Genomic DNA, 11,552 nt, shown 5'->3' with positions numbered 1-11,552 from the left:
GTCAGACAGACAGCTGAACATTAAAAGGATGAGGAAAAGATGTGCAATAAAACACAGGGTTACAGTGAGGTAAAGCAAACATTAACTCAGTGACAGTGGGGAGTGGCCGTGTTTGTAAAGATAAAACTATCTCCTGTTGTCTGAAATTCCAGTGCGAGCAGACAAAATTCCCTGGATCTGAGTGAAAGTCGGGTTTAGACACCTCTGTCTGTGACACAGTGGAAAACTAGACTTCCTGATCTTTCCCTCAATATGCCTTGTTTTTATAAGCAACCCCCCCGCCACCACCTCTTTATAAGGAAAAACTTTCCACCATATCCATTTTTAGTTGGTTTATTGCCTTTGGCACCTTTACAACAGGAGGATGTGCCAACCTGTGACCAGGGTTTGGAAAAGAGGAGAAAACGGCAGAAGACCTACTCCCATCAGGGAGAACTAGAGATGCTCACACCTGTAATGCTGCTGAAGGCCTGTTTGATGGTTATAACCTTATTTTAAGTTATTCACTGCTTGTGCATCCGAGGGGATGGAAAAATATGCTGTCTTTTTGGGTGAAAAACAATTCATTCTGTCTTTCTCTTCTTATTTGTTCTTTTTATGCAACCCCTAAAGAGGAAACTCAGGTAAACGTGGGTGAACAGATCGTCAGCTTCGTCTGTTTGGTGTATCTGAGTCCTGAGATGGGAATTTTTCTGTTGGTGTGTGTTTAATGTATTTTGGAAAACTCCCCTTCACTCTGCAGTTCCTGGTCCAGTAATAGCAGAATGCTATTCTCAGAGGAAATCTTTTCTATTATTGTGTCATCGAGGCCTGTTGAACAATTTTACATTTGTTATCAATGTAACCAGATTTACTGCAGACATAAAGATCTACACAAACTATTTTAACGTTATTTCCTTTCAGACCAATAAAGGAGGAAAAATGCTGCAGACTTAAGGACAGTTGAAAATATCTCGACTTCTTTTAAAGTGCTGTGGCCCTCTCTTGTATAATTACTGTGAGGATTCTTACGGCTGCTTGTGTGTTGGGGTTTAGGGTGTAGCCTGCACTGCCATGCTGGTGGCCACAGTGACGGAAAAGCTGGCGCTGAACAAAGGGGAGAAGCATGTGCACTTCTTCATGATGGACATCCAGATCTCCAAAAGAGTAAGTAAGCAGCCTTTGTTTTAGCAAACAGGGAAAATGATTTATGTTTATAAAACACGGAAATGTGTAAGATGTTCTACTTTAGGCTCAGATGTCATAAAATTGGATTAAAGTTGATGTGAAGCATCAACTTTATATTTTCAACAAACAAGCTTCTCAGACATTGTTTTTAGACTTTACAAAATAAAATTGATTTTTTATTTATTTATATATATAATGAATCCACACCTACACTTCAGGCCTTCCCAAATGTCGGTTCACAGTCTAAACCCACAGCTGTTGGTACATGCAACACACACCAATATTTGCAGATAACTACATAGGGCTGAATCTCCTTTATCTCTTGGCCACAGTGTGGCAGTTATCAGGGCAACGTGCTTTCCCCTAGAACAAGGATGTCCAAAGAATAAGTCATGCTTTCAATGTGGAGAATGCACAATGTAAAAAAGAAAAAGAAGTCAAGTTTTGGGGTTAAAGGGGCTATTTCCAGCCAAACAAGATGTGGAGTGGAATGAATGAAATAAGCTGACCTTTGTAGGTTTTATATGGATGTGTTGACAGTATCACAGTAACTGTAATTTGGGCTAATAATATATGTGTTAAGGAGCTGTGTTGTGCTATTTTTCTACTTCATATCAGCTCTAGAATCATTACATTAAAGAATTAAGAACATCGCGATGTCAAAAAAAAATAATAGTTTAGATGCTGTCAGAGAAACTGCTTTATCCTTCTGCAGACAGACATGTGACTGTGGGTCTCTCAAACTGTTTGCATTTGTAAAAAGACTTGAAACTTTAACTTAAAAATTAATGATTAGTAATAAGTAAAAACCCATGGTGGGATAAAAACAAAAACCTGAGACACTGATAGTACTCACTATTAGTTGTTTTTACAAGTCTTTTTGGAATAGTTTGTTTGAATCTGGTTTCATTAAAATTATGTCCTCTTATCATTTGTTACTTCATCTTCTTAACCCATTGTCCCTTTCAGGGTCACAGGGCCTCCAGGGCCTACACCCTGGACATTTTGCCGGTCTGTCGCAGGGCCACAACCATGCACCCACACACACTCACAAGTAGGGACAATTTAGAATGCCAGAGAAGACCCATGCATGCACGGGGAGAGCATGCAAGCTCCACACATTAAGGTCCCCCATTGGTGATTCTGTTTCATGCCCCCCAGCTGAGACTTGAACCGGCACCTTTGTCCTTTGAGGCAAGAGCTCTAACCACTGCGCTACCATGGAGCCCCATTTTAAAGATTGTAGTTATGAATTCATCAGTTCTCTTGTTCATAAGAGATCATCTCAGATTTTGCCTCACCTAAATGTACATTTGCAACACGCAGAAGCTTTTAATTATCGAGAACGCAGTCATCAGATTCAGCTGTATTCTGACAAAGAAATTAGTTTTGAACACTCGCCAAATAGGACGAGTTAAGTTAAAAGAGGAGCTTAAAAGTTGGTCAAAAAAAACGGGAGAAGGTGATCAACCCAACTGAACGGACAGACGTCAGTATATCCAAATATCTCCAAATATAAACTTATAACTAAACCAATAAAAAGCAGCAAACGGGGCCACTGATCAAAACCAAGCTGACCAACTTAGAACATACAAAAGCCTCACACATTACCTTCTTCTTCTTCTTTTGCATTTATTGGAGGTTGACAAACAAGTGAAAAGGTGCATTACTGCCACCTACTAGAATGGAGCGTGGACCGGGATGGTTATCCTCCTGTACCAATCGTCCCAACCAATGAAAACATGCACTAACTTAAATTCTATTCATTATTCGGTAACACTTTAAAAGGGTGAAACTTCAATATAATGTTAACAAAGATATTTAACACATTTGTTAAGCTTGTTAGTAGTTTATTAATTTGGCCTTTGTAGAAAATAATCTCACTTTAGATGTTAGTAAATAGTACTATGTATTTTTCTAATTGAGCTAATAAATGTCTTATTAACACCTTATGAACACATTAATAATGTTTGTTAATGTGTTAATAAAGCTTGTTAAGGAATCTTATTATAAAGTGTTATCAATTCTTCTTATGTTTCTCAGAAATTTAATAAAATACTCAAAACTTTGTAATCTGCTAAAATCGTATATCCAACTCCTATTGTATTTCCAATTTTTCAATTAGTTTTTTGAAGATGTCCTAAACTATATTGTCTACATTCCAATACCACATGTTCAGTTGTTTCAGCTTGATTGCAAAATCCGCATTGCCCATTTTCATGTTTGCCAATACTATAAAGATGCATATTTAGGGAAGTATGTCCAAATCTGAGTCTTGTTATAACTTTAAATTCTATCCTATTTAGTCCCGTATTGATCATCTTCCCCACAATCCTCTGAATAGCATAAAACCATCACCCCTTCCTGACCTCCTCCCACTGTCTTTGCCATTATTCCTTCACTCTTTGTTTTATATTTCTGCTTCTCACATATTACCAGGTCTCTGTTGCTAATTTAAAGAGTAGGCCTACAGGTGAACCCAATCAGCAGATTTGGCTTACCTGTGGCAGGTGAGCACAGCCAACAAATAAAGGGGGCAAGCATTTGTGAAAAGATTTATTAACAAGAATAAAAGTAAAACTTGACCCAAATCAGAAAAATAGGAGCAAATGAAGCTTCATGGAAAACCAACAAACAAAAGAGCTCTTGAGCAGAAGTGAAAATCATGCTTGTTTATGTTTCCAAACTAAAAAAAAAAATACAAAGGTTGACTTCTTATTCTAACAAAAAAAAATGGAGATAATAACTTTAAAAGTAAGAGGATTTCCAAAGTTTTTACAGCTTTTTTAAGGCGTTGAACAGAGGAAATAATCTTATCTCCATCAGGAAAGACACAGCAAGGGCCAGGAAGTGGAGCTCACGCATGTGTTTATGTGTATGTGTGTTAAACAGGGTCAAAGGATCTACTGCACTTGTACACGAGGACAGACTTTTAAGTGTTTGCTAATTGAAAAGAGGGAGTCCATGATTTAATAGAGCTCGCAAGGAAACTCTTCTACTTCCTGTGTTTCAGCTGTTCCAATTAATTTATGACAACTCCCAAGATGTGTAAAATCTTGTTCTGTAAAGATTGCTACAGCTCCTTAGCAAACAGTTTAACAGATTATTGCAGTGCAGTAGCAGCACTGCTTTGGAGGATATAACCATTTCCTTTCTCCTGGTGGCTGCATCCTGTCTCTGGGTGCATCTTTACGCTTTGCTTGTGGTTGTTTTGGCCTGTGTGTGCATCCTTCTGACCCATCTGGTGCAGTCCAGATTTACTCTGATGGGAACAAGGAAAGACATCTGGATGCTAACACTTTCAATCTCTATTATTAACTCTCTTCACAACAGGGCCGGCGTGACATCATCAAGTGGCACTTGCTGTGAGGAAGGCAAACAGATTTAACTTTGGCTTGCCTTACCTTGTGTGTAAGGCTCTCTGGAAAAATAAAGCTGTTTTTCTTTTTTTTCTTTTTTTTTGTCTGCAGTTGTTATCATGATGGAAAGGGAGAGAACAGACAAGATCTGGATTTATTCATCTGCTATTTATTACCTGTTTTCAAATGTTTGGAAGATATGATGTGGAGGAGATATGGGTTTGAATTTGGATGTTGACTTTTTTTTGTCTCCTGCACCAGATCCGACATGCTGCTGCCAACGTCCTAAGAGAATGCTGGCTTCTGCATCGAACCAGCTTGATGAGAGCTAGCCACGGCGAACACCGGAGACACCAGAGATGCCTTCTGGAAGCCATTAGAGTGTGAGTTACAACCACGTTCTGGAGAAAGAAGGAGCGACATGGTAGTTTGAGTGCATTATATGGGTCATTAACTTAGTGTCACTTACTTTTAACCACAAAATCAACCACTAATTTAGATGTTTGATAAGATTTCTTTGTGCCTCTTGTCTTAGAGGCGTAACTGGAAACCACTTTTGTCTTGTCAGATCAAGCTAAGGAATACTCTTGAACTTTTTGTTGGCGGCTGACTTGAAAGTAAAAGTAACTAATGGTTACTTTACAAAGTAACCCATGGGGGGCTTGTAGTTCAAAAATCTTCATCCCTTCAGTCTGATTGTAAACCTTTTTCTTCCCTTTGAGGTTTCATTTTATAACAACAAAAAACCCCAGAATGTTCATAAAGCTAATCAATTATTTTATTTTTGCAAACAAATTTGATCAACATGCATTAAAGATGCATCAAAATTATGCACAATCAAGTATAGCGTTTAATTAAGGACACTTTACTTATGATATTCCACAGTCTTTCCCTACAGACATTAAGGGAAACTTGTTAGTGTAGTTGTTAGATTCCGCATCCTGTCAGAAATTACACATGTAAGTATGTGCTAACCTGTGCTGAAGGGGACTGGTCTGATTCATTACAAATAAACACTGTGGAAAGTATGAGCAGGAGGAGCCTCTACATGGGATTAATGGAAGAGCCCTGTAAGAACTACATCTATCACCCCTGTGCTCCTGGAGTCTGGGCTCTTGATCACAGTAGCGGTTTCCATAATTAATTTCTGCTGGTCTTTCAGCTTTTATCCATCTGTGGAACTCCATTTATTCCTTTTCCATCTACAGGTCAGAAAAACCCTCCAGCAAAGTTTTACAGCACTTTAACAAACCCAGCATGACCCTCCATGCTGGGTGGTGGAATATTTGTCGGGATTTTCTTCCAGATTTTAGGGGTTTTCTAATGTTTTGGAACACTCTCTCTGGAGAGAGCAGTGAAGGTTTTAAACTCTTAATAGTAGAGGATTTTCTCTTAATATGTTTCTATTTACAGTATATCTCAATGTAAATTTAAAAAATGTAATAAAAGTACAATTGATTGGAATAAATATATATTCTCCCTAACACAGGTTCCGACATTTACGGCACCAACAAAGAAAACTAAGAGATTATGTCAGTGAGATGGTGGATCTGCCAAAGGTGAGCGACATTTGCCACTAAAACATTCTGACAATGTAAAGACAAGGAGAAAGAAAACTGTACTGTTCATCTGTTGGTTTCATGTTGCTTATAAAGTCCAAATTGAGAGCCACTAAAGTGCAATTTCTTCATTGTAGTTAATTTATATGGAAAGTAAACAAAATTCTTCCAGATTGGTAAACTATGCCACAGTGTTTTTATTATCAGTTACTAAATAAAAAGCTTTTTTATGAAACTAAGTTCACCGTGGTAGAAAACTCTGCATGAACAAAATTAAAACTGAAAGCAAAAGCTTGTTAGTTTGGCTTATTTTGGTAGCAGAGAAGGCTTTCCCACACTCTCAATGTCTTCTCTGCTGAATTTAATCATAATTAATAAACTGCAAGCGGTGATGAGTGGCCTTCAGGCGGTACCCGCCCACGCCCTCGCAGCCTCCTCCTAATATCCTCCCTGGCTGAGCGGCTGCTACTCGCCCTTAACTCTCTCCCTCTGCCCCTTGCCACCCTTGTCAGAGCTGCATGAGACAAAATCATGAAAAAAAAAACATTTTAAAATATTCTTTCGATTTTATCTCCATAGCAACCATATGTCTTATATATGTCTTTTTTAGAATTGGTCAAATCATATCTTTCTGGATTTCCTGGGCAACAGAGGTTCTTTGTCAATCACACCCACCATCTTAATATGTTCATATTCCAGGACATAACATTTTATTCAGCTTTAGGCGAAAATTCGTCTATTAAATTTTCACAATATTGTGGTGAAAAATGTGCAAGGAACAGGGATAACCAAATTTTGCTGGCTTGCTATGCTAATGCGTTTCAAAACTTTATTTTCCACATTTTTTCCCATGTAGTTTCCCAATAGCGCTTGAGGATATAGGAGGCGATAAATCAAAATCCCTATGAGAAGTTTAAATTTGTATAAGTTAGGCTAATAAAGTTAACTTTCTTGGAATAAATTCAAGATGGCGGCCTCTTCCTGAGGTCAACAAAGCTTTGTTTGGGGATGTAGGACAAAAATTGATAAAAAGCACTCTTTACCACAAAATGATAAATTGGAGGTCCTGTGACCATCCCATCATTATTTTCACTACTTAATTTAGATATTTCTGACACATGTTTTGGTTTTATTGCTGACTATTTTTTTTACCCTGTAAGAAATGTTGGCCCCTTTCCTTTTTTAAATGATTTTTGCTCAGTGTAATGTCATCATTTTTTGGGGAGGGGTCATTCCCAATGCCTAAAATTCATTTTTACTTGGCACAAGGTGGTACCAGGTGAGTTGTTGAGTATGTGGCAGGGGCAAAATTTCACTCATGGGGGCACAATCCATCCATCCCTCCATTATCTTGACCGCTTCTTCCCTTTCGGGGTCGCGGGGGTGCCGGAGCCTATCCCGGCTACTGATGGGCGAAGGCGGGGTACACCCTGGACAGGTCGCCAGTCTGTCGCAGGGCCTCAGTCACACACCCATTCACACTCACATCCACACCTAGGGGCAATTTAGAGTCACCAACTCACCTATGAAGCATGTTTTTGGACGGTGGGAGGAAGCCGGAGTCCCCGGTGAAAACCCACGCATGCACGGGGAGAACATGCAAACTCCACACAGAAAGGTCCCAGCTGGGATTCGAACCGGGGCCTTCTCGCTGTGAGGCAAGAGCGCTAACCACTGCGCCACCGTGCAGCCCAAGGGGGTACTAAAGACAAGGAATTGTGATTTATGTACCTCATTTATTCCTAAATCAGGTTTCATTTTGGGTTCACTAACCACAGATGCAGATGATCATGTGTGACCTCAGTGCCAACTGGAATAACTCTTATCGGGAGCTGGAGCAGAGGATCCTCTCCATGGAGCAAAAGCTAGATGAGCTGGCTCGCTGTTTTCAGCAAACTTCTGAGCTGCTGTCAGATGTCCTTCATCATCGCCACAGCCCAGAGATAAGGTAAAACCATAGACTGTAAAAAATATTCTTATACAGTCTATAGGTAAAACAAACCAAGACTGCTGATGAAGCACACACACATACCGCAGAGTGTGGTCGCTGAGGAAAAGTGGAACATATTGACTGTTGCAAACTTTTCTTTTTCTTTCCAGGTGACATGGTGACATATACCAGAATTATTTTCTCCTGCAGATTTCAGGAATCCCATCGAACTGGAGGTGCTGCCCTCCTCACACGCTGAACCACTCAGGGGACACCCATCAACTATCTCATCCTCTGTGTTGAGTGTGCTGCCCTGTCTGTTTTGTTCTACAGTTTTGTGTTTAGCATTAATGTTTGCAGAAGTGCACAAAGAACCACATCTCATATACTGGATGTTTTTTAGTTTTTTTTACAAGATTTTTTTTTACTGCCCAATTCCTCTGGAATATTTTTAGACAAATATATATGTTTGTTTGCAATTTCTCTAAAGGATCATGAACCTCATTTATAAAAAGAATAAGTCAACAATTTAAGGTAAATTTCTGTTCGCACACATTAAAGAATTTAGATTCTTTTAAAGATAGTTTGCAAAAATATGTAGTTTTATGAACAAAAAAGCAATTAAACTAACTAAAATATAAAGTAATAACATTTTTTTATTATTATTTATAAACGGACTGAGACCAAAATCTCACACTAAAGCACCTTGAAATGCTCTTGTTTAAGTAGCTCAACTACACCACCTAGTGCACGGGAACACCCCATTTTTAAATGGAAACTGTGCTTCAATGTCAAACGAAGGAATTCTTTAATATATCTGTATATATTTATCAGCAAGAATCAAACTCCCAATCCCTGTGAACAACTGTATAACTGGACTAACGTTTCTGGAGAATAAAGAGAAGTTTTGAAGCCTTTTGATATAATGTAATGGTGAAACAGTTTCTGTGTTCAAACCTGTCTTTTTCAGTTTACTTCTCCATTTGTTTCAGAAATGTTAATGATCAACAAACATCATTCAAATCAAAGCAATGAAGACTAAATGTTTGCACTTTTTCATCCGCTAATATATTAAAGCATAACATGGACAGACGTGTGAAGTTCTTATTCTGATGTTGAATGGTTTCAGAGTGCGGCTGACTTAACCCTTCTGAGGGGGCGTGTAGCCTCTGAATGCTTCAAACACAGGGTTGGAGTAAATGCTTTTTGACTGGCCCAGGTGTGAGGAGTTGTCTCTGTGAAGGTGATGGGAACGGATGATGAGGGAGGGCTGTCTGGAGATGGGGGTTCCATGAGAAAAGACTTGGTATAGCTGTCCCACTTTAGCTATCCGACAGGCCTCAGTTAATTGATATCTTTCTCCACCCTGTCACTAAACACTAGCTCCCCCCAGAGCCCCCCTCCTGTAAACCCTCTTTACACATGACTGTACCTCCATTTTAATCTCAAATGTTGTCATCAAGTTCACTGATGACTCAGCAGTACTGGGCCTGATCTTGATGGGAGATGAAACAAAAGAAATCCAGGAGCTCACCAGGTGGTGCACCAGAAACCACCTACAGCTAAACAGAGATAATAATTGATTTAAAGAAGAAAAGGGGAACCACAGTCACTGTTATAAATGAGCTGCATGTGGAAAGAGTGTTCTTCAAGTTCCTGGGAACCATCATCTCTGAGGACTTAACTGGGCTGCCAAAAGGCACAGCAGCACCTTCACTAAAATAATTTGAAGAGACTAACAATAATAATAATAATAATAATATAAATAAATAAAAATAATTGTGAGACTAGTTTTTGGTTTTACAAATAAAAAAGCTGCTCTTATAGATCCGTGTTTTTTTGAATTCAGAAAAGGGTTATATTTTTGAACACATCCTTTACCATGTTTATTAGAGTAGCTGACTGCCGAGCATCACGTCTTGAAGTTTGAAATGGTGGAACTACTCTGCATTGCAGTGTTTCCAGACGAGCATGTTTTACAGTCAAACAAGGGGCGTTCGTTTTAAAAACTACAGCATTTACTACGGGTGGAGTCATACTTCTTTATATTCAAATGTCATAACCGCTCCTCCGAAGTGGCAGAAGAAACTAAAAGAAAGTACTCAACCGGAAAATGCTTTACTCCGGTTATTTTGAGCCGGCTAAAATCTAATTCCGTCTTTTTACAGCCTATTTTGTTTTCAGAATTAGTGTGGCAAGATTTTCTTAGTTTTAGCTTTCAGAATACTCCAGTTTAAATTAGGCAATTTGAGCCTTCCTTCATATATTATCCATCTCAATTCATTTTACATATTTACTATAAATTTAGAAACACCGAAAAATGTCGGAGTCTGGACATAGCCAGCCCGGTATGTACGGACCAGGACGGCGAAGAAGGCGACGGCGAGGGGAACGAGACATTGGACCTCCAGGCCAGAACCTGTCCGGCCCCAGCCGGGATCGGGAATACCAACAAAGAGAACGGAGGGTAACGAAGGCATTTGTTTAAGCGTGGGTGGGAATTTGTATCGTGGAGACATGAAAGAAATAATACATTTGTATTTAAAATGATAATAATGATAATGGTAATAACATAACCCCTCTGAATAGGACGGGAGCGAGGATCCTCCGGGTCCTCTGATTCAGAAGACTCCTATTATTCTTGCTAAACCTCCCGGAGACAGGGTATGTATACGATGTTCTGCGTTTTCTTTCTTTTTCCCCAGTTCCCCTGAAGTACACACACGTATCATTCTTGTACTTCTTGGTTAAATGTCAAAAACTGTGAAAAGTTAAATTTGTAGATATTATTGAGGATTTTCTTCATTTCATCTCACGTGATCCCATGGTTTCTAACCCCATGCAAGGCTAAACCACCACAGAACACATCCACTACTGGGGCTCCAGTCCTGGAGAAGCCAATCATGCTGATGAAAGCCAGAGATGAGGGAGGCAAGCCGGGGACACCTCAGGAGACGGCACCTCAGCCCTCTGGTCCTGGACCATCCAAGATGGAGAAGGAAGGCCAGCGACCCACACAGCCAGTCTATCAGATCCAATACAGAGGAATGGGTCCCTCTGCATCCAGCAGCGCTGTGGATCGTAAGTTATTCTAGACCTTTTTTCTATTTTTTAAACTAAATTTCTCTCTAAGGTTTAGCTAAAGTTGCATTATACAGACAATTTGCATTTTTTTTATATCATTCAGCTATGGTTGGGCAGGCCAAACTGCTTCCTCCAGAGAAGATGAAGCACAGCATCAAGCTGGTGGACGATCAGATGAACTGGTGTGATAGCGCCATGGAGGTAATTAAAGATTCAGACAAGTTATTTATGTATTTTACCATCAATAGATTTATTGTTTGCTTAAAGTCCCACTCCAGCTATATATGTTTTCTACTGTAAAATCGTTTCCAGTGGTCTTTTATTATGATTATTTCGTTTGTAGCCAAAATCAAAAAGCCAGTGTGGATTTTAAATGCATATTTTCCACAGTGTTGCATGAGTTCATCAGAAATTTGCCTCTTCATTATGGGCGGGACATTGTAATCCTACGTT

General features: G+C 39.3%; 2 protein-coding genes and 1 long non-coding RNA gene across 3 annotated transcripts in view; 2 read left to right on the top strand and 1 right to left on the bottom strand.

Moving 5' to 3' along the window:
* The window catches only part of kcnn4 (potassium intermediate/small conductance calcium-activated channel, subfamily N, member 4), an 18,949-nt gene extending 9,844 nt beyond the window's left edge, over window positions 1–9,105 (top strand). The window contains exons 5-9 of the mRNA XM_024266928.2: window positions 1,036–1,146; window positions 4,788–4,909; window positions 6,016–6,085; window positions 7,864–8,033; window positions 8,186–9,105. Of these exons, the coding sequence (XP_024122696.1) occupies window positions 1,036–1,146; window positions 4,788–4,909; window positions 6,016–6,085; window positions 7,864–8,033; window positions 8,186–8,189 (477 nt within the window). The 3' untranslated portion in view covers window positions 8,190–9,105. The remainder of the gene's footprint in view (window positions 1–1,035; window positions 1,147–4,787; window positions 4,910–6,015; window positions 6,086–7,863; window positions 8,034–8,185) is intronic.
* Window positions 4,800–10,001, bottom strand: LOC112143160. The gene is made up of 3 exons (XR_002918692.2): window positions 9,897–10,001; window positions 9,448–9,577; window positions 4,800–4,927 (listed from the first exon to the last, which is right to left on the bottom strand). It is a non-coding gene; the product is annotated as an uncharacterized LOC112143160 (long non-coding RNA).
* A 137-nt stretch (window positions 10,002–10,138) lies between these two features.
* Window positions 10,139–11,552, top strand: part of smg9 (SMG9 nonsense mediated mRNA decay factor) — a 5,715-nt gene continuing 4,301 nt past the window's right edge. The window contains exons 1-4 of the mRNA XM_024268417.2: window positions 10,139–10,482; window positions 10,605–10,679; window positions 10,862–11,096; window positions 11,203–11,300. Coding sequence (XP_024124185.1) covers window positions 10,336–10,482; window positions 10,605–10,679; window positions 10,862–11,096; window positions 11,203–11,300 — 555 coding nt within the window. The 5' untranslated portion in view covers window positions 10,139–10,335. The remainder of the gene's footprint in view (window positions 10,483–10,604; window positions 10,680–10,861; window positions 11,097–11,202; window positions 11,301–11,552) is intronic.

The sequence above is a fragment of the Oryzias melastigma genome, linkage group LG16 (assembly GCF_002922805.2).
Source record: "Oryzias melastigma strain HK-1 linkage group LG16, ASM292280v2, whole genome shotgun sequence".
In the NCBI taxonomy this organism is placed as follows: domain Eukaryota; kingdom Metazoa; phylum Chordata; class Actinopteri; order Beloniformes; family Adrianichthyidae; genus Oryzias; species Oryzias melastigma.
This window is presented reverse-complemented; position numbering and strand designations above follow the sequence as displayed.